The sequence below is a fragment of the Molothrus ater genome, chromosome 6, assembly GCF_012460135.2.
Source record: "Molothrus ater isolate BHLD 08-10-18 breed brown headed cowbird chromosome 6, BPBGC_Mater_1.1, whole genome shotgun sequence".
In the NCBI taxonomy this organism is placed as follows: Eukaryota; Metazoa; Chordata; class Aves; order Passeriformes; family Icteridae; genus Molothrus; species Molothrus ater.
This window is the reverse complement of record NC_050483.2, coordinates 51,050,566-51,077,374: the sequence shown is the minus strand read 5'-3', so window position 1 is coordinate 51,077,374 and position 26,809 is coordinate 51,050,566. Positions and strand designations below refer to the sequence as shown.

At 39.8% G+C, this 26,809-nt stretch overlaps 1 protein-coding gene across 10 annotated transcripts in view; it reads left to right on the top strand.

Moving 5' to 3' along the window:
* Positions 1-26,809, top strand: part of BEGAIN (brain enriched guanylate kinase associated) — a 158,572-nt gene that overhangs the window by 37,215 nt on the left and 94,548 nt on the right. For 5 of the 10 annotated variants that reach the window (XM_036384210.2, XM_036384213.2, XM_036384214.2 and 2 more), the window contains one exon: positions 8,233-8,261. The exons of 1 other annotated variant lie outside the window; for it this stretch is intronic. In XM_036384210.2, coding sequence (XP_036240103.1) covers positions 8,233-8,261 — 29 coding nt within the window. Of the gene's footprint in view, positions 1-8,232; positions 8,262-10,375; positions 10,466-26,809 lie in introns of all 10 variants that reach the window. 4 more of the 10 variants (XM_054515207.1, XM_054515209.1, XM_054515208.1 and 1 more) reach the window with 1 other exon arrangement.

Here is a 26,809-nt window from a genome sequence, read left to right as displayed (position 1 = left end):
TCTCAGACACCACTTTTTATTATCTATTGACAAACAGGAGCTTTTAAAATGACAACTGCTGTAGCTAAGTGCTTTAATATCATGCGTGTAATGGCACTTACCACATTCTGTGTTACAGACAGCCACATATGTGTGCTGGAAACCTGCAGTTGGCAGTGTTATGCATTAGTTTAGGAGACATAGAGTCAATTTAGTCAACTAGATTGCATTTTACTCTTTCTCCTCAGTCTCACATAAAGTATTTACAGCTACACAGTTGCTGGTGGGGTCACATTGGATGGGACTGAAGAGTACAGAGGACTGGTTGGGCAAGCAGTGTGGCTTCACCTCACTGTTTTTATCTTTTGTAATGTTACTGCATCAGAGGATGATGAACAACTCTAGAGAAAACAGTTCAATCCATGGTCACAAGTGCTGCTGTGTGGCTGCACCATAAAGGAAACAAAATCACTGTACATATCTGTCCCTACTTGAGTTGGTCAGGTCATGGAACATTTCCTTTTCATTTGAAGAGTTTGTACAGCTCCTAGCACTATGGATCCTCATCTCTGCTGATGACTACAAGGACTGTTTTCATAAAAACAAAGCATTTAATCACAGTAGTTACATGCACAGGTTCAAATAATAAGATTGAGCAAAAATATACCGAATAATTTAAGTGGAGTCTGAACTATTGTTTTAAGGCAGGAAGCCCACTGTTTTCAATGGTCTTTTGTTCAGGTTTCACTGGATGGTTTGCCCAGTGACATGGAGAAGAGGTGTAGCTTCTTTTGGGACCATTTTTTGAGAGAAACTACAGCATTCATGCTACTTGGGGGTACTGGGTATGACAGAAATCAGCTTGACTCATTGAAACAGCCATTTAAAAGCAGAACCTCCAGTGATATAAATCAGCAAGACTTCACTTCAGTGGAGCTCTGCTAATTTACCCCTGCTGGGAATGTGGTTTTGAGACTTTACAGAGTGAAAAAGAAACTAAGGAAGCAAAATAAAGATTCTAAAATATTAGGAAATAAAACAGCTTGAGAATGCTATGTTTTCCCTACCATGCAAAAGAGAAGCCTTTAGGTTACAGTTTCAATTTAATATGTTGCTATTTGATACATGTTCACACATGCAGGATGTGTCATGGAGAATTTAAATGCCTGTTGTGAGAAAAATTCCCAATATTTCTTTTTATCTTATTTCTTATGGTTATTTCCCAGTTTATTTCAGCCAAAATTCAGTGAGATCAGACTTATGTTGAAGGTCAGACAGAAGTTCAGAATAGCTTAGATCTTGTCCAGTCATTAAGGAGATTCTCTGCCTCATCTTTCAGTATGAATGATAGTGAACAGGGAGTATTTGGAGGATATCTGAGGAAGGATGAGGAAGGTTTAACAGGAACCGTCATAATTAAGGCAAACCACTACTATTCACTCTGTTGATGTCAGGAATCCTGTAGTAATCCCCAGTCTAAAATCTCACTTAATTGACACATGAATAGGCAAGCTCAGAAGCAAAACTTTTCTCTGTGTGCAATGGTACAAATATATCCTAAGTGGTGAAGAGAAAAAGTAACATGAAGCGAAACAAAGGCTTCATGGTCAAGCAACTTGAGCAATCAAGGATGAAGAGAGGTGGCATAAAACATGACAATTTTTGCAAAAGTAACTTTTTGTTAAGAGAAGCAATTTCACACTCAGGGAACAAGTCATGATCTATCTAGATTTGCAGAAAGTAGCTCATAAAATGCTCAGTTGAGAATTACTGTCTAAAAGTTATAAAATAGAGAGTAATTCAAGATGATTAATCTGAATGAAAAGTCTATGTAAATGTTAAAATGGAAGACTGTCATGTTGGAAGGGGATTATTGGAACTTTCAAAGAATATTTTAGACACATTTTGTTGTAAATAATTGTTAATGACTTTGAGCCAATAAACAGGTTAAATAATAAAGTCATTTTGAGGTACTGACAACAATTAGGAAGCTCATATAAGAACTAGTTTATTTATAAGCAGAGTAATGGAATTTTAACACAACATATCCATATCAATACTTTATTTTGTGGAGCTCATCATTTGTCAGCAGCAAAGAAACAGAGATCCAGGTGTGTGTTAGACTGTAAAACAGTGTGAGCCTCAAATGAGAGAGAACCACAAGAAATCTGAGACAAGCCTGAGATGCACTGCAGATATATTTTCTTTAGAGTCACTGAAGCATACATCCACCATACAAGGTGCTGCCAAGGTGCTTTGTACATAATGTATATTCTGATCACCCATTTTCAAATCAGATTTACGGTAATTTGGAACAGATCCAGAGAAGGTATACTGAAATGACTGAGGGAAATGAGTACAATCTTCTGACAACAGAGAACCACATCTTGTTTTCCTGCTCAGATAAAACATCTCTTCATAAATGTGTATGGGAATGTAAAAACAGGGTGGGAGTAATAAGCTTTAAACATAAAATTGGTACAAGATCAAAGAGAGTACTGGTCATACAAAATTTAAAATGGTTAAAATCACCCTCTAATTTCAATCAATTTTATAGTGTTCAGAAAAAACAGGGTAAATCTAACTGTTTCAAGATGGATCCCAGCAGCCTTATGGACATTGCATGACAGAGTACTGGTGTTCCGATGCAGTGTAAAAATTCTGCATGTTGAACTTAATCATCTGCTCAAAGAATTAAAAAGACAATTTACCTTCTTGTTTTCTGAGTTGGGTCCATTTGTCCGTAGCCATATTTTGCTGTTTGCAGTTTGTCCCAAACTTCTGAGTTTTCGTTTGTAACTTAATGTTACTGTGGAGGATTTCTTCTTTCCCAAGAAACATCAGAATTTGGTCCCAGATAGGGAGGCAATCCTGGAAAAATGCAGGATGCTGGTGTGGAGAGATTTGCTACGCCTTACCTGTGGTTGCTAAGTCTAAATTGGTTGACACATGCTTTTCCTTGTGTCCAATGTCAAAACCCACCACAGCTTAATGGAACCCTCCCATTCTTTCTAATACATGTGACGTTCCTCTTCCCAAGAGAAAATGTTTTTCATTTGAGTGGCTCCAACAAGTTCAATAGTATGGAAAGGAAAAACGCTGTTATCCTTGGCAGCTTCTGCCTTCTTCCCTCAGTGTTAAACCTCTTCACCTTTCATACATGAAATACCTTCAGATGAGCATAGTGGAGGTGTTTTATGGCCCATGGTGTGGAGCACATGCTTTCTGAGCAAAATATCTATTACAGTGGCAACTGTGGAGGCTTGGACTCAATTCTCTATGTACCTCCATGAAAATTTCAGGCAAGAGTTTTACAGGAAGATGATCCTTCTTTTGTAAACATCTATCAGATACATTCAATACAATCAAATGCAAATGGACACTTCTTCCAGCTCTTTTAAAGTTTCTGTAGATTAAATTTTACTCTTTCTTCAGGCATTGCCTGAGTGGTACTTTAAAGCCAATAAAAGAAATCTCTAAAAATTGATTAACATCTAATTAAAGATTGATCCTATCAAATTACGTAGTCCTGTAATTTTTCTTTAATCCAATCTCTAACTCTTGTCCTATGTTGGAAAAGAAAGGAAAAAGGACCACAGTAGTTTCTACCAATAGAACTCTAGTACAACAGGGAGAAGAAAAGAATGTTGAAGTTAAATAGTTGGATTGAAAACATGTGACAGTTTACAAATGTGCCAGAAATCCAGACAGCTTTTGTTGTGAATGAGCTCTCATTTACAGCTTTCCTCAACAAAGAAATAAAAGTAACTTCCACAATAATAAACAAGTCTGAGTAAACAGTAAGAGTAAATGAGTGGCAGTAACTTCCTGCTACACTTTCTTTTCTGGTACCTCTGGTAGCAACAAGCCAATGTGCAACTCCAGAGTCACTGAACACAGTGGGAGGATTTGGTGAGCACTGAGCCAGACCCTGGGTCCAGTCCCTTCCTTTAAAATGAAAAGCTTTTTCCAAGAAAACAAAAGACAATAAGTAAAATTTAAAATTCACGTCCAGGGTACTTCTTCTTTTTCACACATACATTGGGCAGATGCAGAAGGATGAAAATTAACCTCAAGATCTTAGAGGAAGAAAATTTCTTCAGACATCTGAAAGATCTGAAATTCCATGATTGCTTATCCCTCAAAAAGGGATCTTAAAGGAAATAAAGTGTAAACACAAGGTGAAGTGAATAGAATGATAGATCATCAACATGACTTTTTCATTAAAAAATATTTAGATTCAATAATCAGTACTATAGCCCCTGATTATAATAAAAACCCAAATAACTGGATCACTACACTAAGCTTTTTGTATGTCAATGACTAAAAATATTCTGCCATTGTCTTGAGCTTGTTTGACTCATTAATGAAATATGGAAAGATAAAAAATCAGGGGATCATAGTATCCTTCATTCACTCTGCTAACTTGAAAACAACCCAGAGGTTGTCATGCTGTCTCAACAGTAATAACCATATTCTAAAGAGGGAGAAAAGCTCAGTTAAATTTCCTGGGGTTTCCATTAACAGCATCCATGTTTTCATTCAAGCCAGCAAATGACTTTGTTCTCAAAGAATATCAAAGAATGTCAACTTGCAGTCTAGAATAAGTGAGGAGTGGAGGATTATATTAAAAAAAACAAATTAAAAAAAAAAGAGAAAGGTAACTAACTTCTATTTCAATATCTGCCCAAAAATGTACTTTTAAATGTTTAACATTTCCAAAAAAGGTGAGTCTCGGTAGTTTTTGGTATATCACATTTGCTTCCTTCAAACACTTGGAAAAATCAGGTTTCTATTAATATTATTAGTCATTGCCCAAAAGTGCTTCCAGGGATAGTTGCCTCACCATGTCTGAAAAATTAAAATGTTCAAACCTCATTATTTTAAGTCTCAGTATTTTAAGTAAAGAGACTGTATATAGAAATGTAGTCTATTGAGTTACTCAGACCAAACTTTTTATTAAAAGCAAAAATTGTTATTTTTAGGCCAATTAAATAAATTCTTTAGTCATACTGCATTGATATTGTAAAAAAATCCCATGTAAATAAATCACATCTGATATTTTTATAATTAAAGGTAATTACTGATCTTAATTTAAAATATTTAATTAAAAAAATCATACAGCTTCAATCACTGCTCAGTTTAGGCATCAAGAATCACTTGAAATGAATCAACACACTAGCAAGCAACAATTTATGGATGACTTACCATTAAGGACATTCTTGCACCAGCCTTTACTTCAGTCTATCTGCTTGAAATAGGTCCCATAAGAGTTTGAGGACAAGATTTGTCCTTAAAGTGGCCAATTCAGAGCTGTTTAGACTATATTTTTGAATCAATTCAGGAAGAGGTTTCAGATAGGAGCCTTCATAGACAACAGTGGGAGGATGATGCAACCTCTAAACTTCCACAGGCTAAATCAATGGCAGGGATCTGGCTAGGGGAAGTAATTTTGCCTTAGTAAAAATGTCACCTTGTAATTACAGAACTTTTTCAGAAAACCACAGATTTTTAAAATAGTTGTGAGTTGTTCAGGCTTTATGGGGGGAAAAAAGAAAAAGAAAGAAAAAATGTGGAGAAGAGGAGGAAATGGAAAAAGAAGAAAAAGGAAAAAAGGGTATAAAAATTACTTTCCTAAGGGACACAGCTATCTGAGAAAATAAACTGCTTGGGATGAAAGCCATGTTTCTACAGATGCTGCTGTCTTTGTTTTCACCACTTCTCATATCTGTTACACTCATTTGACTCCCTAGGCTGAAAGCTAGGGCAATCTACTGAAGAACATCCAGGCTCTAGTCCTGTCCTGTGCTCCTATTTATTTACTGGAAGTGGATCCCTGTCAAAAGATGTAATGGAGCACTGCAGTGCTGCAGCCCAGAGAGGCCCCTGACCTGGGGCAGAGCATCCTCCTTGGGGAGGTTTGATCTGACCCCAAAGTTTCCACATCAGAGAGGAGACATTCCTTTACTGCACAACCTGCCGGGGAAAGGCAGAGTAGAACATCCTCAATAGTCCAAAGGAAAATTGGCCATACTACGTGGAACAAAGAGCTTTCACTGTGAGAGGTAAAAATCCCAGCCCTACCAGGAAAAAAAAAAAAGAAAGAAAAGTAATTGCAGCTTGGTTTAGTTTTCTTGTTTGAATTGGTGTTAGGCATTTGCTGAGCTTTTTTCTCCCTACTAATTTCCTGTCAGGATTGGCAGCCAATGACTCACTTGCGCTCACAGATGAGTATCACCAAAACATTAGTCTACAGCTCCTCTTCTCAATACTTTGATTTAATCACACAAAGCAACCCCCACACTGACCCCAGGAGTGCAGCATTATTCAAAACACTAGGCAAAAGCAAGGCCAGGTATCTTCCCTTGATGGCTGCAGATATTGCCACAATAGAAGCTCTAAAATCAGGCATTCTAAGTACCCTGTCTTCACAGCAACTCCCAGAGTTCAAGGCAAAGAAATAGTGAGCACCATGCAAAAGAACTGTCATCTCCCCAAAAATTACAGGAACATGATGAGCAGGGCTGTGTTGGAGAGCTCACGTCTGGAGAGCCAAGCTGGCAAAGCAGTGGGTCTGCCAGTAGATTCTCATGCCCAGGGAGAAAGCCTCTGTCATTAATTTTCTGATCAGCAATGTTGAATCTATTTCCTGTGTACTACAGTATATGCAGGATTCAATGGACAGACACAAATTAGAGTAAGCAATTATGGGTCCTTGGGTTACATTTTTAATCTCAAGATTCCACACACAACATTGTGGTTCCAACACAGCAGGTATGCAATACATGTTTACATAGCAAGGACCATGTAAACTAGCATTTCATATGTTACTGAGAAATTGAGGAGGGTTTTTCCTGCAGCTGGCTTCCTGCCTATCAAGTCACGGTGAATGGCTAAAATCCTTAATGTTTGACATCAGAAATTGCTGTGCAAACACCAACCTGACTGACAACTTCTCTAATGGGCAAATCAAAAGTAAATGAGAAAAAGGGAAGACAAGTGACCCAATGAAGAACCAACAATTTGTCATTTGGGATGTTTTATTAGGCAGTTTGATAAATTTCCTGCTGGTTAACTGATTAAATTTACATTCTCTATTTTTAATCTTTAATTTGTTTCATACTCAAATATGATTGTTAGCCATTAATCAATAAGGTTTAAAGTGCTCATGATTAATGGCCAATGCTTTCAGTATAAATAAGAGATTCTGTGATGCTGGGATTTATCTGGCTCTAGAGATTGCAGGATTGCTCTGAGTGCTCATTCCTTAGTTACAATAAAGTGGGACTGGGAGAATTGATGAGATTCTGTGCCGGTGCTGTGCTGAAATGAAATGGGAGCAGCTACTTAGGATCTGCACGAGATAATGACAAAAAAGTAACCAAAGGGTTAACAAGACTATGCCAACAAGTAATGCTGGAGAAATTAATGAATCTCCGTGCTATAGACAAGCAGGAATTGGCAGCATCTACACGGCAAGAGAACCCGAGGCAGGTTGATGGAGTGAGCAGGCACGACCGTGCCGGCTCTGTGGGGATGCGGGCAGAGCCTCTCGCTCCGTGGCAGAGCCGAGCCGCGGGCCGGGGGCAGCGGGAGCCCGGCGGGGCAGGGCCGGGAGCTGCAGGCGGGGCAGCGGCACGGAAAGGGTTAACCCGACGCCTCCGTGCATTGAGATGCTAATTGTCAAGATAGTGCATTACTTGAGGAAAGTAATTTGATTACTCGAAACTCCCACGAAGGAGGCGAGCTGGTGTCCTTCCATCTGTCGGGCTCAGCGAAAGATGATGAATTGAGCTCCGAATTCACGTGTGATGAAGTCACTGTCAATCCCCGCCAGCCCAGCCCGCTGCCATGCCCACCGCACCGAGGGTAGCACCGCAATTCAACTTTCCCTGGGAAACCCAGGAGGCTCAGTAACCTGTTACTTGCTGCTGTTTGCTTTGGGTTTTTTTTCTTTTTTTTTTTTTTTTCCCTTCTCCTTCTTTTTTTTCCCCTCCCCGTTCTCTGCCTCAGCGCTACAACTGAGTCATTCCGGTGCCCATGGCTCGTGGGTACACCGGGCTCCCGCTGCGCTCCGCTCCATTCCCCACTTCAGCCGCCGCTGCTCCTCTCGGCTGATGCAGATGTGGGGCTGGCTCGCCCGCGCTTTGTAGCCACTTGCCGAGAAGCATTCGGAAAGCCTTAACTATGCATAAATCTGCAGAGTGAATGTTTTCTTTCATTCACTTGCTCCTATTATTTGATTTCTTGTAGGCCTCTGCGGCAGAAATGGAGAAAATAAGGTAAGTGAGACAGTTTATTTACATCTCGTTATAGAGAAGAAATGTTCTGTTGCACAATGGACAATACAGGCTCTTGGAAAATATTTTGCTTAATGAGATCAGAGTAGAATACTGGATTGCATGATGATGCAAGGCAAGCTGTGCTTTACAGACAAAAGAAAAGGAATGTGGTTGTTCTAGTAAATCTGTTTTGCAGGGATGTCAATTCAGAAAGCATGTTTTACACACAAACATGTTTTATTGCCAGATGCAGAGCGTATTTGATTATATAAATGTTGTAGCCACTTGTCCATTTACTGCAAGAGCCTGCCATTCCATTTAATGAGGAAAGTGGATCAATAATTCATGAAAAAGCTGAAGAAAATATAGGCTTGACTTCAAAGTATCTAATTAATGTGGTTTGTTTCAATATAGCACTGCAACATTGTTGTTCGATTTTTGTTTTATATTGTATACCAGCCAGATAAATCTCGTCTCCTCTGTGTTTAAAATGTTGTCATACTGTACCAGTTTCTCAGCACATCTCTCTGCTTTAAGCAAAAGGAGATGGGTTTTATAACATAAGTTTTCCATCTCATGTCCTAGTGCAAGTCTGCTTTGGGGGGATATTGCTTTTGTGTATGTTGTTGAGAAAGAAAAGAAAGAAGAAAGCATTTAGCCCTTTTTAATAAATGAATTAAAAATTAGTAAAACCTTGTCTACTAACACATTATCAAAGTGATAGGTAAGAGATTAACTTTTTACTACCCTTTAAATACTTTATGGAATTTCTTTTCATAATCAAATACACTGGCCATGATCATACTTGGTTTTATTGGACAAGCCTAAATTCCTTCTCTGTATCCGGTTACTCTGGTTAGTGACAACTCTTGTCCAAGAAAAACTTTTTAGATTCCTTCAGTTTGGAATGGCTATCCTGAGTTATTAGAAATGCAGAAAAGTTCTGGAATTCAAGAAATAGTTGGGCAAATGCAAAACAACAGAAATTTGATCAAGTGTTTAATGAATTCTGGGCTGGAAACAGAATCCTGATTTTCTTTTGAGGAGAAGGAGGTTAAGTCTCTTACAGTAGATTTGAAGCTTCATGTCCAAAAGTTACTAAGAATGTATTTTTAAAGCACTTATACACTTTTGTAGAGCCTCATGACAACAGAAATATTGTAACTTTTGTGCTGAAAGAAAAGCACTGTGCAATGTATTCTGGATTTTCATGTATTTAAGAACTAAAATGTTAAAGCTGTGAGTTTTTCCTGAGTAATGCCTGAGAAAGTGCCTCAGTATGTGGACTGGTGTCTAATAAAAATTCCAAACAATAACCTATAGTGTACGCACACTTCTGTCATGAATGACTCTCTTGGAAGATGCAAGTGAATATATATTTACATCTTTGCTGGATAAGCATGTGTGCACAAATGCAGTCTAATCCTTGTAATACTTCCCTGAGCATGCCTTGGCCTCTGCTTTTAGTCTTGCTTCTTTTGCAATAATGGGCTGCAGAGCCCAGGAGAATGAGCAGAATGTAGTGGAAAAAAAAAACCAAGATTTTTTTACAATGAGAATAAACATTCATAAAGTTCCATTTTCCAAACACCACAATTTTGCAGCTGTCAGGCTTGCCGGTCTTTACCTCAGTACTCCCTGAATACTGCACAGATGGAGAAGTCGACCCTGCCCCACTGAAATGAAGCAGGAGCTTCACTATTAACTCAACAAAGAGAAGGGTCAGTCTCTCTCAGGAGTTAAAGAAATTTTCTGATAAAAATTCTTGTGTGCAAAAGTTGATTCTGGCAGAGGTTTTTATCCCCATCAGCCCAGCAGGTGCAAGGCCAGTTCCAGAGCTCCCTGTGCTCCCAAGCAGAGCAGCAAGCCAGGCTGGGGCAGCTCCAGCAGGACCCAGTGCAAAAGCTGCACTGCTCCATCCCAAACTTTTCTAGGCTCCTGTCTCATTCCCTTGGATGCAAACTGACAGAATCCTTGGCAGTTTAAGGAAACTATCTGGAGTCCTTATCTTAAGTAAGGTAAACTCATAGCCTGGAGAGAATTAGATTTTTTCTAAACCTATCAAAGTGTGGTACCCAGGTAAAAAAACAAATTACCCTGTGTTTTAACCACAGTGGCTTCAGAGAGGTCATGAAGAGAGATAACCTGAAGCTAGGAGAAGAAAGAAAGAAACGAGAGGAAAATGGCAGGCTGGGAGGAAAGAGGTATTTTTTGTTATATGCAGAAAGCAGTGTAATATGGAAAAGCCATTCCCACATGATACTTCATTGTGTTCTGCCCTATCTCCTATGCCCAGCTCCTTCCCCGCTCTTTTTTGCTACCAGCTGAGGATGTTGCATTCCACATCACCTGGGATGTGTTGGCCCAAGGACCAACAGCTGCAGAGCCCCAGCTGTGGAGCTGGGGTGCACAGAGGGTACAAGGTTCCTGCAAAAGAAGGAGGAAAAAGGGGTTCTGTAATGAGAAAAAAGGTAAAAAACCTTGTTAAAGAAACAGGACAACAGGAGGAAGATGCATAACCACAGGGCAGTGAAGCCAGTTTGAAAACTCTCAGGGTCAGGGTAATACAGGTTTGCATTCCACAGTGCTCTTCAAGAGAAGAAAGTCTTTTAAATTAGAACAGATGACAGTCCTTGAGGGCCCACAGGGCCAAACATTTTATCAAGGCAGCTCTGTAAGTCTTTGGGTGAGCTTTGTACATTCCCAGCCCAGGAGAATGGGGATCCATCTGGGGTGTCTCCAAGGACTGATGCAGCCAGGCCCATTCAGAGAGAGGGGTGAATGAAAAATTGGTCCACTGGTAGCTTGTGCTTTGTTCAGCCATAAAATTCATTGAGCCAGGCAGCACAAGCAGCAGTGCAAACTAATACAAGTCTGATTGTCACATTCCTTCACTGAGAATCTGTCCAGAGCAATGTGATTCGTCTCACATAAGGCAGCAATAATTCCCCTTGCAGACCCAGGAGCTGCTGTGACCTGCAATGTCACATGCTGTCCTTTGCAGCAGGGGCTTGCTGTCACTGAGCTATGTGTGGAAGGAGAAGTAGGAAGCAGGGGTGGGAGGTTGTCAATATTTAGCCTGACACAGGGACACCTTCCTCTAGAAGTAGAAACATGCAATTTTGTGTTATAACTTTGAAAATAATCAGTTTTTGCAATGAAGTCTTCTCACTGTAAATGATTCTTAGCAGTACAGTGTTTATAATATTTCAAGGTACCAATATATTAGGCAGGAGTAAGGCTAACTACTAATCACAAACCTCTTGAGGAACTGCACTTATGTAGGTTGGCTGTGTATGGTTATAGAGTCACTTTAAGCATTAATTACTTCTGACTCCAGCCTTTTAAATACAGTTTTTTGGATCTGGTTCTTTTTCATGTCTATAAACAAGGACTGAAAATCTTAGTTAATATAGTGAATTTCAAACATACCTATACTATCTTATTTTGACTCAGCAGTGTGCCATCTTTGGTGCACATATGCAAGAGAAGCACAAGCCTTCCAAGCCTGAGACCTTGTATGTCTGTGGTGGCTGGCACATGGAATTGCCAGTAGACTGGAAAGTATTCCTTTAACTCAGATTGAACCCATAGAACAACCATTCTATGGGTTCAATAAAAAAAAATTGCAAATGCAAGACCAGTTCCACTGCAACTCCAGTACAGATTCCTGGCTACTCTTTCTTTGCTTCCATTCCATCCTGCTTGAAATAAAGGCTGTAATAGACAAACTTTCTGAGTGGGGATGATGTAACGTTTGGCAAAACAGATCTCTAGAAATACTTTATACACAAACATTGATCAGCTTCTTAGCTTCCTTACACTGAAGAGTATGTCACTCCACAGGAAATGCCACTTAAAGAGACAGCTATTGTTCAATAAAAGCTTTTCCTTTTTTTTTTTACGCACTCCTAAAATTTCAGTGACTATTCAGAAACTGTATAAATCAATAGTCTTAGTTCTAAGCTTTCAAGATCCACTACAGGCTGAACTGTATATCTAAAAGTACACAAAACAGTACACATCATCACCATGTGTGAGCCAGGCTCACAGCTCCTCCAAGGAGGCTGATTTTCCACTTTACAATACAATCTTGGTATTCCTCAACTGAGGATTACTTTATTTTGGTAGCATCAGTAGGGGCACTTAACTAAGTACCCAGAGATCTCTGATAAAAGTGTCTCAAGGAACCTGTGAGGTACCATTTTCCTTTCACTGTAGTCCTTGTTTCAGAACATATGAAAGCAAAGTGGTTTGTTTTGCACACACAGCTGGTAGAAAGTCAGCAGCTTGATCCAAGTCTCTTGAATTTTTAGACTTGGACTTTTCTCAAGCATGTTTGAGTTCATCTGTGGTAAGGGAGGAATATGGGTTTCTTCAAAAGGAACATCAGAGGCACATGCAGTTCTAGGGAAAAGCCTCTGCCATGGTTTTCTGGAAATGTAAATACTTTCCTAAATGCCCACCTGATCATGCTGCCTTCCTTGCACTTGGTATAAATATAGCCCTCTTCATATGCTAATGAACACACTGCAATTTCCTGCCATCCCCACCTTGTCCTTATTTCTCTCTCAGCCTGTATCTACATTAATTTTACCACATACTTGAACACAAAGGGGAGGATTTATTTTCCCAGAAAGTTAACCAACAAACATGATTTACTTTGCCCTAGGTCTGGTCTTCACATCCACAGCTGATATGCTGGGAGCCACTGCCTTGTACAGAAGCAAAATGCCACAGGACAGCAGCAGGGCTGTGCAAGAAGCAGCTCCACCATCTGCTCAGCAGCGTCTTCAGGCTCTAGTTGATGCTGGGATGTGAAACCCCAGCTGTGGACACAGGCAAAGAGATGGAACGGGGCAAGCTCAGGAGAAATAGAGCATAGGGAAATGCTAGCATGAAAGGGCCATGAGTTTGGGGTCACTAGAGGTGATGGTAAAAAAGTCATCAAGTTGGGTGAATTTTGGGTGCATTTTGAAAGATGGAGGAGAAAAGGAAAAGGATAAAAAAAGCTGCCTAACATATATTCAAACAGGTAAACCAGGTTCTCATTTCCTCTCTGTTTTGGAAGCTGTTTTTATCTGCCGGGCAGCCCCAGCAGCAGTGACAGCCCTGCCATGCTGTTTTCATCACAGCTGGTTTGTTCCTGCTGCCATCCAGGGTGTGACTGTGGCTAAAGCACATGTCTCTCTCTCTCTCCCCCTGAGACTACACTCAGCTTTGGGTTTGGTGGTTGTCAAACATAGCAATGGGAGCAATGGACACACACAGATATAGTCACAGCCCCCAGGGGAGCTACAGCCCTGGAACTGGGATTGGCTGAGGCACAGAGCCATGCTGATCTACCTATTCCAGTACCTCTGAGAATTTTGTTAGTGCTGTCAGAGGCACAGTATGCTTGTGCAGCTTATCACACCTAATTTCCACTATTACTATTCCCTGTGCTAATCAGTCAAACCAGCACTACTTCAGCTGAGGAAGGAGTGTTGCTGCTATGCTATGCTACAATCCTGTGCCCTGAGCTTCTGTCTGCTGCTTGGGAGAATGATCTAAAAGGCAGTGATGTCAGTATGCAAGGAACCATTCCCATCAGCTGATGTAACAAGTGTTGTGTTATAGCATCCTTTAGTTCTAGATAAATACGGAGAGAAGCAAAAGCATCCACCAAACAAGGAACATGACAGAAACAGAGGGCAGAACAGATTCAAGTTGAATGAAACCAGGTAGAGTTGTGTAAAGTGGCCTCCAGGGACAAGTGGGAGATGAGCAAACATCTGAAGAGACCAAGGAAGTAGGTAGGAGTAGATGAGCCATGCCATCAGCCAGGAGCTGCAGTGAGTCATGGGGAAGAGGCTGGACCTCAGTGATGCCTAGCTTACAAATAATGATCTGCCTACCCCTTTCTTGCAAGGCAAAATGCATCACTGAGCAATGCCATGAGCTTCTCAGAAAAGAAAAATAAATAAAAGGAGGCATTTCAGACAAATATCTAAGAAAAAAGGAAAGAAAATTCCATTTTTTATAGTGCTTGTGATTAGTTCAGAACTTTGTATCATAAGGAGCAGAACTTAGAGAACAGTTTCTTTTTTGTTGCTGTTGGGTTCTCCCCCTTCAAGTTCCAAAGACACAATTATCCATTATTCTAAGAAATTCAAAGGTGGGAAAATTGGATGCCTCCCCTTTATTGCAATTAGGTTTCAGTTTATGTAAGGACTTTTACCAAAGCTACTGAGGGGTGTGTGCTGAGCACTGAAAGCAGCAACTTGCAAAGCAAACAGTGGCAGCCACTGCAGCAGTAACAAAACAATCTTATAAGCTGAAGAACATAAGAGGTTTCATGCTATGGACCCCAGATGGTTCAAGGACAGTGCAGTTTGTGAACTGCACTTAAGTGTGCTCTGTGGTGAAATCAAGTAGATTTTGAATGCTTGCTGCTGCTACAGCTCACAGACTGATGAAAGAAAGGAGATAACTCATCTGCAACACTTTATTACAGGCTTTTTGCAATTTCCAGCTCTGCTGCTGCTGGCATGGCTTAGGCAATTTAATTTACCAATCAGTTCTTGATTTACACACAACTGACTTTAGAATGCATTCAAATAAAACCTGTATCACCACATTTGATGCAGTGTTCTCTAAAAATCAAAAGCATCTGATGTATATCAAAACTATTAAGCTTTTCATATTAAAAATTGAAAAGACTGAGTTGTCTTTATATTTTAGTGATGATCTAAAGCCAGCTTAGCATGAAGTACAATGTGCTGAAAACAGACAGTAGATAGTGAGGTGTAACCATGCTTTTTGGAATTCAAGAATGGGAGTATTGTATAATATACAGAGTCCTCCAGCAGAACAGCGGGATCATAAGTAGCTCCTTGAAGGATTTCTCTCGTGTATGATCATCCTGCTGCTTGTGTGAACTGCACAACTGTTGTTATTCAGCTCTTCCAGGAGAAATAAGATCTGCCTCACTGAACAGTGTAGAGTCACTGCTCATTTCTTGGTTTGTAGTAATGTTTGGACTGGCATAAAAGTGAGGGCCTCCATGCCACATGCAGCTCTATCGTTCCTTAAAGCATGACTTTCTCCATATATGCATTTTTTAAGCTCTGAAAGTCATGGAAAAATTAAATTTTCATTGTGAGCTTGCCCAACCATCACCATGTCAGCAAAACCAAAATTGAGAAGTTGTCTTCAAGTGAACATACACACACAACTCATGCAGCAGACCTGCATCTCAGAGGGCAAGCAGTATTTGAGCAGCATGTTGTTTGCAAAGAAGTGGCTGACTGACTTACATGATGGACATCATGTAGGATGTCATGGGACATCATGACTACACCAATTCCATTTCAGCTGTTCAGAGCAAAATGCAAATTTTTACCACCTTACCTTGATTTTTTCCCACTTTCAAAAAAATGAGACAGAGGAGGAGGATGTCATAGAAAAAAGGAGGAGCTTCAAATTTTTTGGGGAACACTGAGCTCTTCAGGGAGTCACTGCTGTTCTACAAAGACCCTCATGTTCACAAGAAACTCTCACGACTCAGCAGCTCCAAATTGCTGCCTGCTGTTCAAGACCAGTTTCATATCCATGTCAGAGCAAAGGGCCTTAACGCTGAAGCTTACATACAAATCAGGTCAAGCAAATAGCTCAATTTATGTTTCTCTTAGCTATAACTGCCACTTAGATAAAAGGATCAGTTTAAGAAACTGCTTTATTTTTAAGGTATTCCAAGAACTATACTGGAATTCCCAGCAATGAATGGCTACTTAATCTTTTCCCTTGATACCACCTAAGAGCTCATTCTTGCAGCAAGCAAGAAGAGGAAAGGCCAATTGAAGAGGAAAGCAATCAGCACTCCTCTTTTCTTGCTTTCTAGTTTAAAAAATCTTGCTTTCTAGTGTTAAATCTTTCTGCTACTATTTAATTCAGGTATGCTGGTTTAACCAAGGTATTGCACAAATTAACACAGTATTCAATGCTTTACCTGCACAGAGTAGTCTACAGATAAAAAAAGAAATTGCCTATATATCTGCATAATTGGTCTTACTGCTAAGAAATTCTACAGATGTGAGTGTTTGAAAATACAATTTAAGTAGCACTAAATGTGTGGCATGTGACTTTGCATGTGCATATTTAATTAAGTTTGTAACTGCTGGGTCACTTGCCCTTTGAGATATGATTCCCTCTTTTTATGAAGCCTATCTCTGTCTTGTAAAAAGGAAGAAGTATTTCCAAGGAGTTAATCAGAAACAGTCCAGACCAAGATGTACCAAGTTAATTCCAAGATTTAGAGCAGATCCATGAGTGGCTGAAAAATAAATATTTTGTAACTCTGTCCAATATTCTTATCATTTCATTGTGAAACTACTAACAAGGTGCATTCATGGACAGAAACTCATCCTTAATGATGGGGCAAGTGCTGTTTTCTGTCGGGAAGTTGGATTTTTGAGGCTACATTCAAACAATTTATAGCACTGAAACAGTTCTCTTCAAATTCAAAATAAACAGTATGTTTATTTTTGACACTCAGCTTATGAATAAAAATGATGCCTTTATTTGTATTTGCATTCAGTTTTAGATTGATAAGAGACCAAGAAATAGGAAGGAACGATTGAGTCAAATACTCTGAAGACTGGGTAAAAATGAGAAAAACAGCAAACTAGCCCAAAGCAATGCAAGCAGAGTGAAGAAAGACAGAGCAGCAATAATATTTAAGTAATTACTTGCAAAGCAACATCATACCTCAACACACAGAAAAATTTGATTGTCCCAGTCACAAAACTGACCAGGAAGTTTTTACACATCCCCAGATGATCCTCTGTCCTACTTCTTCCCAATGCTGAATGAATTCAAAGACAGGCTGTTGCTAAAAGGGGTGCATGACTGGCCTGGGTGATTTCTGTCCAAATCTGCACAGCAGCTTGCCCTCAAATCCCACATTGCCATCTCCTTGCAGCCCTGCAAACACAGCTCTGGGCAGAGCCACACAGTGAAGGAAACATCTGGAGTCTCAAGCCACAGAAACAGTGTGACCCTGACAAGTCTGAACCTCTCCAGTTCCTCTTCAGTTCTGAGCCTTCACAAACCTTTTGGAAAAAAAAGTACATTTCCTGGCTTATCCCTGTCCCTGCTGTACCAATGTCACCCAGTGCAGCGAGTATGAGGGGCAGGTTTCCAGGTGGATTTTCAGCCCACACTTCAAAATGTAGTCTAGAACAGCCCAGTTAATTCCAGTCTTTGCTCTGGAGCCCCTACATATCTGACAAGCTTGCAGAGGTCCCCAGGTAAATAGGGCTGATGGAGGAAATGAGAATGATGGAATTTTCTGTTTTCTCACTCGTGGAAGGCAAAAGAGTACCCTTGCTCTGCAGCTGGAACCACTGCAGCCCCCTTGACAAAATGACTTTCCCAGCAGTGGAGCCTTCCCAAAGCATATTTTCATGGCTGCTTGGGCCTGTTTTATTTCTTCATGAGATGCTGACATTGTTTTGTCTTTACATCAAATGCTCTTTATTAAACTCTTTCACTCCAGAAGGCACCAAGAGCAGGAAGCCTCTAGGAGATACACAGCCAACCACAGTTCCACGTGAAGGAAGGACCAAGAGTCTTGGCTTTTCCATGAAGAAGGTTAATTAGTCCTTTGTATAACTCAAGGGGTAGCTCTGGCAACAGACCATACGAGCAGGAGAGGGAAGAAATGAGTCATAGGTAGAGGAGACTGACGTGAGTTTCTTTGGGCCAAATTTAGCTGACCTATACTGTTTAGCAACAAAGCAACTTCCCTCCCTCCCTGCCCCACTTCCCTCCTTCTCAATCTACAAGAGAAATCACAACCTAAAAGTCATGATTTTTTTTTCTGAAAAACTAAAAATACACTAAATTATAGCACTAAACATGTACTCTGCTAACAAATGTCAGTTCAGAGGACTAAAGCTGTCTTGTCTATTGCATATGATGCCAAAAGTTCTGGATAATGGTAACTTCTGAAAATAAGAACATTTTTTTTCTCTGCCTTGACAAAGCTGCTGATGCAGAGTTTTACAGTAACTGTAGACTTCAACTTGCTTTCCTATAACTGTGTTATGCTTTTTAAATTGATAAAGCCTCAGCAGATTCACTTACTGGGACTGACGGGCTTCACATGCTGTGAGCTTCTGGAGGGTTTTCTTTACAAACTAGAACTGAATATCATCTAAATGTAACAGAAAAAACCTCCAAGAGAGATGTCCCATTAATTCCAGCACACAGTGACTTGGAGCTGTTTGAGAAAAACAGTGTTAATCTAGTTTGGCTCAATATAGTTTGCTTTTAAGAACATTTATTTTCATCTAAAACCATTTTTTTTAATGCAGTGATAACCCTCCCATAGCCCAGTGTGGAAAACAACTTTTATTATAACCTAAGAATGTGAAGCAAATAAGCATCATTTTACTTGGACTCAGTGAACATGGAAAGTTTGACTTACAATTTTGATAATAAAATTTTAATGAATGCTTTTCAGTAACACAATGTGGACTGGACTTCTCTGCTGTGTCTATGAAGTTCTTTGCATTCTCATCTGCATCCCCCAAAGAGAACTCCAAATCCTAAAACAGTAAAAACAAAGTCTATTAGGATTTTCATCTCAAGGTTCCTATAGCACTGAACTACTAATTATCAAGGCAGGCAGAGCAGACAGTTCTGATCAAATTGCCAGCCTGGATTTGTAGACCATCCCATCTCCTTATTCATCATCTCTATAGGCACAATATTGGGAAACATCTTGAGATATAAATAGGCATAGATATGGCTGCATGCTGAATTCTAACTAACTGAATTAATCCATTACTGCATCCTTGGAGGACTCCAATTTTTTCCCAGAACCACAACTCCTTTTTGAGTGTTATCTACCTCATTATGCATAGATTAGCTACATTACATATTGGTTTGCACAGACCACACAGAAGCTGAAGAGTTCACTACAGCTTTGCAGAGAGATTAATGTAAATGGTAAGAGACTGAAGAAAACAACACATTCTATTTTCTATAAAGCTATGCTATTTATACTTTTTGAACATTCATGTAAACAATAAATCACTCACGTGATGCTCTGTCATTCATATCCAGAATGTTTCCAACTATAAGTCTGCATTCATGCACCCATAGTTGGCATACAACTGCAGCATGCATTTATGGCACAATTGTTTCCTTATACTTTTGTTGTGAGCCTCTGAATTGGAGACTGGTTAACTACAACATTCACAATGAGAGAAGGCATTGTTATTAACAGCGGAATCAGTAAAATCAACAAAAACTATTACCCCCTTACTAGTGGCATCTCTTTTGTAGAAAGCTCTTAGCTGCATTTTCTGCTCTTACCCTGACTGCTTTCTTCAGCACTAGAAATGAGGGTATTGGCTTGCAGAGTCATTGCCAAATTTAAAGGGCAATTATGCAATGAAAAGAGGAAGTATGAGAGGTCAAAGATTGTACCTCTGCTTGAGATGCAGGTGGTGAAGGTGCTGAGTTGAAAATATGGACTGAGGTCCAGAGATTTGAAGCCTCTGATGGTCTTGGTCTGCTCTGCAGACACAATTTGCAGCCACAGTCATTAGGATGCTCTCTAAAGCAATGTCAAAGTTCAAAGGATTTCCTTTTTTTTTTTTTCTTTTCATTTTTTGAGCACCAAGTCACAAATTACCATCTCCTCACAGAACACTCACCACTCTTTCCAGAGTAATGAAGAGTTGGAGTTAGAAGCTGGCAATCTTTCATGGGCAATGTGTCAGACTGTATTTTTTGTTCCTAATTTAGTTTAAACATGCTGGTAGACGACAGTGAGAAGCTGGGAGCCACTGCCTCCCAGAGATGCTTCTATCAAGATGCTGTGGATCCCGAATCCCAGACCTGTGATGACCCTGTCAGATTAGCAGGAATCCCCTGATGTCTGCAGACCACTTGGAGCCCTTTAGAAGGAAAATTTTATAAATGTGCAGAATACTGCTTCTATTTTTTTCCCCTGACTCACTCATTCTGCATTGCTTGACATTTTAACATATTGCCATATTAACCACCAAAAGTCTGATCTATGAGCATGACTTCAAACGTGTATTTACAAAAGTAGAGATGCAGTGGCATATGGACCACCAGCTGGTGAGAAGTAAGAATGGTACTTTGTGAAGCTTGAGTCACTAAGTAAATAAAAAAAAAACCCAAAAACCAAAATATCTCTACAGTCAAAAAGTTAGAGACAAAATCTTGGTTTCTTCAAACTGGAGTACTTTGAAAGGACAACAGCAACAAGGCCAGTACTGAGAAAGCACAAAATCTGGAGGCATTCAGTAAACTAGGAATTATGTTGTTTATTATAAGAGGTATATGCAAACAAGATGCTTCCTGCTAAGGCTGTAAGAAATAGTACCACAGAGGGAGTGATGTGAGACAGAAAAAAAGAGTGATGACAGTCTGTTCCTCTGGAACAGGAGGGATAAAAATCACTTTGAGACCGAGGGTGACACTGGGGGAAGTGTCTTTCTTATTGAGGTCATAGCCACCTACACTCAAATGCAGAAGTCTCCAGCCTTTCTCCCCACCTCTCCTTAGTCTGGTGTGTTTTTCTCATGTGTTTCCCACCCATTCGCCTTCTGGAGGGATTCTCCTCCCGTTCCATCAAGAGCTTCACCCTTTCCCTCCCAAAATGTTAATGCTGCAGAAGATTAGCCTCTGGTATTTTGCAACCCAGCAGTTTTTAAGAGATTATTCTCTTATTTATGTCATCTCAGCTTGAGTGCTTCCAGGAAGTAGTGTGCTCCTTCTCACCCTAGTTTTGACCCTCAGACTATTATTTTTCACCATATTACTTCAGAAACAGCTGAAAACTCCATGCCTAAGGACATGCAAGTTTAACAGAGATTATTTTTCATCTAACTTCAGAGACTGAGGTTTACTATCTGCTTTAATGCCAGTCTCTTTCATTATCCTTTTCACTTTTCCTACTTCCCTTGAAGCCCAGGTGATCAGAAACCCAGGTTTCATAGGAGACTTCTGCAGTGTCTGTTTGCAGTGCTGTCACCACTGATCCTCCCACCTGTGCTCCTGTGCCAGCCCAGTTGTTCCTGTGGCTTTCTCAGAGAGATGCAAGAAGAGGGAGTCTCCTGCAGCTCCATCAGTTCAGCTGTGGATCAGAAGCTGTTTTTCAATAACTGTGAACTTTTTTGAGAAAGTAGTAAACAGAAAAAAAAAAAAAAGGTGATTTGGCAAGGGGAATGATTCATAGATAAACTTTTTTTTTTTTGTAATGGGGAAGGGAGATAGAGAAGGAAAGGCCTGTTCCTTCAAAAAGAAAATAGAATATTGTCTGGGAACTATTAGATAACAATATAACTAAATACCAAAATAATTTTCTTCATGCTGGAGCACCAAACAGCTGAAATACAGAAGCTGCTGAGGGCACTTACTATAGTACATTACTGATATGCTTCTCATGGTTTATTTTGCTGAATTAGGGTACTAAAAGGAGTGTGTTACATTATTTCTCTATTGACTCTTCCACATGTGATTATTTATTATTAGATGCATAAGTACAAATCAGACAGGAAGGTCAAGTTAATAATGATTCTCACCAGCTGTACAGCAGCGTTGGCCCTGTGAAGGTGGGGACATTGTTTACCTGCATAATAACAGTGATGTGAGTGAGCATTCGAGTACTTGAACATCAGTCACATTTTAAAAACCCTCTAAAGCAGCATGCAAAGCATTCATATTGTAAATGTTGTATTGGAAATGTAGTGTAAAGGAAATAAAAGCCATACCTTTTTGCCTATCCTTCCCTGAACAAAGAGCAGAGGCTCAGCAGTGAGAGAGAGCAATCTGAAATCATTGCTTTCACTGTGGAGGTTTGTTTGACCAACAAAGGAACTTTTGCACTTCTAGATGTCATCCCTCTCTCAAGAACCCTCTGAGGCTCCTGCAAGTATTGCTGCCCTCTTAAAGGCAAGGCTGAGAATGAGTAAGTGACTTCTCCAAGTTCTTTGAGGGGTTTCTGTCAAAGCCAAGAGACCACATACAGGGATATTTTTGTAATAAGATAAAGAGGGCAGAGAACATGGAACAAGGGAGCAAAGCTCTTGCTCCAGGAGCAGAATAACTGTTTCTGAAATGAGGGGATTCAGTCTGCCAAGGAGCAGGGACAAGTTCCAAAGCAGAACGTTCCTCAGCCAAATCAAAATGCTCAAGGAACTGCTTACTTCTTCCCTGTCTCACAAATTATTTCAAAAAGACTGGTTTTTCTTCTCATTTCCTCTCCACAGCAGAAAACCCTTGTGAAGAAGGATCCAGATACAAAGGCTTGTTCTTAACTTGACCCGAAGTACAAATAATCCCCACAAAATCAGTGCTACTCATTGCACAGATAGAGGCTCCTAACATCACTTAGGGGATACTGGATAAGCATCATTGCATATATTCTTGCAAGAAAAGTATTATTAGAAGTATATTTGAGCTAAATCCACCATGAGTATGAGCAGACTCAGCTGCATTCAGATCAGAATACTTACTGCTGTTTCTACAGGTAATCTTCAGAATGATTTATTCTGATGTTTTCCTGTGCATTAAAAAAGGTCATCCAATCAGGAATGAAAAACAGTGTGAGATGAAGGCAATTACCATGACTTCAGTTTCAATAGTGGAGTTTCCTCCCCCCTCTTTCTGACACCTTTCAACTTCAGGGAGATAAGCCCAATTCTAGCTACCATTTCTATGCCCTTTTCAGTTTATGGTAATTGCTGTTGTGTAGCATCACAGTATTGGGGCCTCTGCTCTATCCTTCCCCCCATTTTGTGCAGGCAGTAAGAGAATTTTCTTCTGATTTATTCTTCTAATAGCTTCAACAATGTCAGAATATTAGAACTGCCTATTATCTAAAGGTTGCTTTGCAAATTCACTTTAAATGAAAATGTAACTTTTCAGTCATTAATGCATGGAAAGGAGTTGTAGTTAAAGTAGGAGATGGATGGTTGGAAAGCTTATCCATTACATTTAAAAGCAAATCATCAGTGACAGAATCTAGGTGAAACAAGCAGCAGAAGAGATGAAAAGACAGATTGAGACATCAATCAAAAAGACTTTCAGATCTCTTTCTTTTTGCAGGGACAACTAAAGCAGGTATTTAGAGGGATGTAACAAAACCAAGAGAGTCTTCTGCCATGTGGGAAAACTTGAGGCATTCAATCCTGCACCCAGGCAGGAGAGGCAGGAAGCAGAGGTGGACATTGGCAGAAATCTGGAGATGCCATGGGATACACCACACACACACACTCCTTACAGGTCTGAAAGGCAAGGGTAAAAGAAACCAAGAAGGTTGTTTAGTAAGAGGGAACTTTGTATCCATGCTGGAAGCAAGTTTACAGGAAAGTCTATGAAACAGTCCAGTTTAAGAAAAATATTTTATCTCTCAAAACAAAAACAGATGCAAAAAAGATACTGCAAATCTCTCAGAGGAGATTTAAGATTTCAAGGACTGTATGAATGTTACCTTTAACATTTTTAGGCCTCAGTTTTCATCTGTAAAATGGGAGTGGTGAAGAGCTTTTTTTGAGACTGAAAAGACAACATGAAGTAAGGATATAGAAAGCTATCTATATAAGCTTATCTAATTCAAATACACCAGTTGCAGGTAGGACAAGAGAGTTTATTGATTAGGAAGATTCAGATCTGCAGATGACTCATTGCATAAGATTTAATATTTGTTCTTTGATTCTACGTCATTAAAAGCTCATGAGTTACTTCAGTCTTCGTTAGATAAATAAGGCATTGCAGCAGTTTCTGTAGTTCACATTTGAAGTTGTACTCTTTGCTTTGACATGGAAAGAAACTGCATTTTACTTTTTCTGACCCTTGCATCTTTTGCTCCCATTGTCAGAAGTGCTGTTTGGACTCTAAGTTCTGCATTATAAACTGCATTCTTGATATGGATCTCCCATATTTAGGTGCTGTGATTGTTCAAAGGACTCTCCAGCTGGATAGCAGGACTATTTGAGTGCTAATACAGTGATTGTAAAGAATGGGACATCATCTCCCATTTTAGAACATAAATCTTGGCAAGTTTGAATGGAGTATATTCAAATGGGAACAAATGGACATTTTCAGCATGTAATTTGAAACAAAACATTCAGCACTTACATGAATAAGCTCAGCAACTGCAGCACCCCTAGCCCAGTGTCTGAGAGACTGTGAGTGACTGTTCCAAGCCCAAAGCCATCACACAGCATGGGAGAGCACCTGGTCCTGGGGTTCTGCAGTGGGAATCCTGCAATCCAGGTCCCTTTTCTGTAGCTACAGCTTTCAGCCAAGGCATTCACCTGCCTTCCTTCTTTATTTGTGGCTCCCAGACAGACAACCCCAGCTTCTCATGGCTTCCAAGAGGAAAACTGAACCAGCACTGCATCTATTCATGTGTCAGGCTTGGGTACATTGTACATGAGTCTGTGTGCTTATAGACACATCCATTTCCAGCTGCTGAGTCTTCCTAAAATACCCTCTGAAAAGTTCTCCCTAAAATTAATGTTATGCAGAGCTGCTTACACTTGCAATACTAGAAGTAAGCTGTATCTTTCCAACTGAGAGAGTTAAAAAAAAAATTAAAAATCTGTGGGGTTGAAAAAAGTGACTTGCAGATCAGGCTGCTTTTCCTCAGAAGTGAGCACCTTGCCTGCTTGTGGCATTTTGCTCTGGCAGAGAAGGTGTCGTGCATCAAATTAAAAGGATATCGAAGGCGACAAGACTGGAATGAGAATGAATAAGTACTGCAGCTGCACTGGGAAGACCTATAAAACACACAGGTGGAAGAATTATTGTCTTCTGACCATTCCTGCAGCACACCACTGATGATAGTAAAGCACAAAGACTAAACTGGATTTTCTACTGCAGGCTACAGACATGCCTCCTCCTTAGTCCTGTGTAGTTATATTGAATTCAGAGAAGTTTTACATTAGTGAAAAAAGTAAGGATGCCCAACCCTCAGTTGTGCTGCAGCTATTAAAGGCACTGAGAGGACAAGCACACAGTGATTTTTTTTTGATTCCTATTCTAGTAGTGCCACAACCAATGTCTGCAGATTTGGATCCTAGAAATCACCTCTGTCATGCAATGGGATGGCCAACTGCTCTGAGGTTCCACCATAAGAGAGTTGCCCCCCTTTCTTCAGTAGGAAAAAAGAGCCATAAGCCAGGCAGAAACTATTAATAATGTCAGTGGAGAAAAGAAGAAGCAAGCTAAACACCAGATAAACTCTTTTGGAAAACTGATTCTGTTCAATTAGTCATAAGTTGAACATGTTCTCTTGGAGAGGGAAATGCTGATAGAGCTGAGTTTGTTCAACCTGGAAAAGAGAAGGCTCCAGGGAGACTTTTTTACAGCCTTCCAGTAATTAAAGGAGGCTTATAAGAAAGAAGGGGACACACTGTTTAGGAAGATTAATTGCGAGAAGACAAGGATAAATGGTTTCAAGCTAAATTTAGGCTAAACAAAATTAAATTGTCCCTTAAAGGAAATTTTTAATATATTTTTTTTTTTTACAAGCAGGTTGGTGAAAGGTTGGCAGAGGTTGCCCAGAGAGGTGGTAGATATTCCGTCCATGGAAACATTCAAGGTCAGGTTGGATGGAGCTCTGAACTGATGTAGTTGAAGATGCTCCTGCCCATTGCAGGGGCTTTAGTTGCAAGAATTACTCCACTAAAACTTTTCACTGGAAATTGCAAGGCAGCCCTTAAAGTGTGAAATTCTTTAACAGATTCAGTGCTTTGCTATCAAATCCTTCCCCTCTTGTGCAGTTCTCACTAATGATTTTCCTAAGAGACAAAAATTTTGGAGTGCCACTGGTTTTGGTCCTCTCTAAATGGAACATTTTTCTTGGTGTGCATTTTGGTCAAATTTAAGTCTGGTTGTACCAATGGTCTGAGACCAGACAATAGGAGAGAGGAAGAGTAATGTAGAATGCTTGGAGAGATTATGAGATTCCCATCCTTAAAGATATTCAGAATTTGACTCGACAAGGCCTCAAGTATCGTGGTCTGACTGAATCTGCTTTGAAAAAGAGGTTTGACCACATGACCTTCAGAAGCACATTTCAACCTAATTTTTTCTATGATTCTATAGACTCCCAGTCTTTATACACTGAAATTCCCATTGGATGGAATGAGAGTTTAAAGGACAACATCTGTATCTACTGTACATGTACTTAATTTCAGTATTTTTTTCCTTTTACGTGGTTCAATTTGAGGACAGAAGTATTTATTTTTTTATCCTGTAACAGATGTCATCCAGCAGAATAATTTCTGATAAACACTGAGTCAATCAATTATAATTATATGGATCTGTAACTCTATTGTTTAAAGAAAAGCATTTACCAGAAAGAGACAAAGTGTTTCTATACAGAAATATCAAAATGACTGGGGCAAGTTCCTTATTTTCCTTTAGGAATTTTAGGCTGTGGACAGAGGTAGGCAGACATGAACATACACACAAATTCACTTCTCTTGTGTAGATACCATACTTGTGCTTGTAGC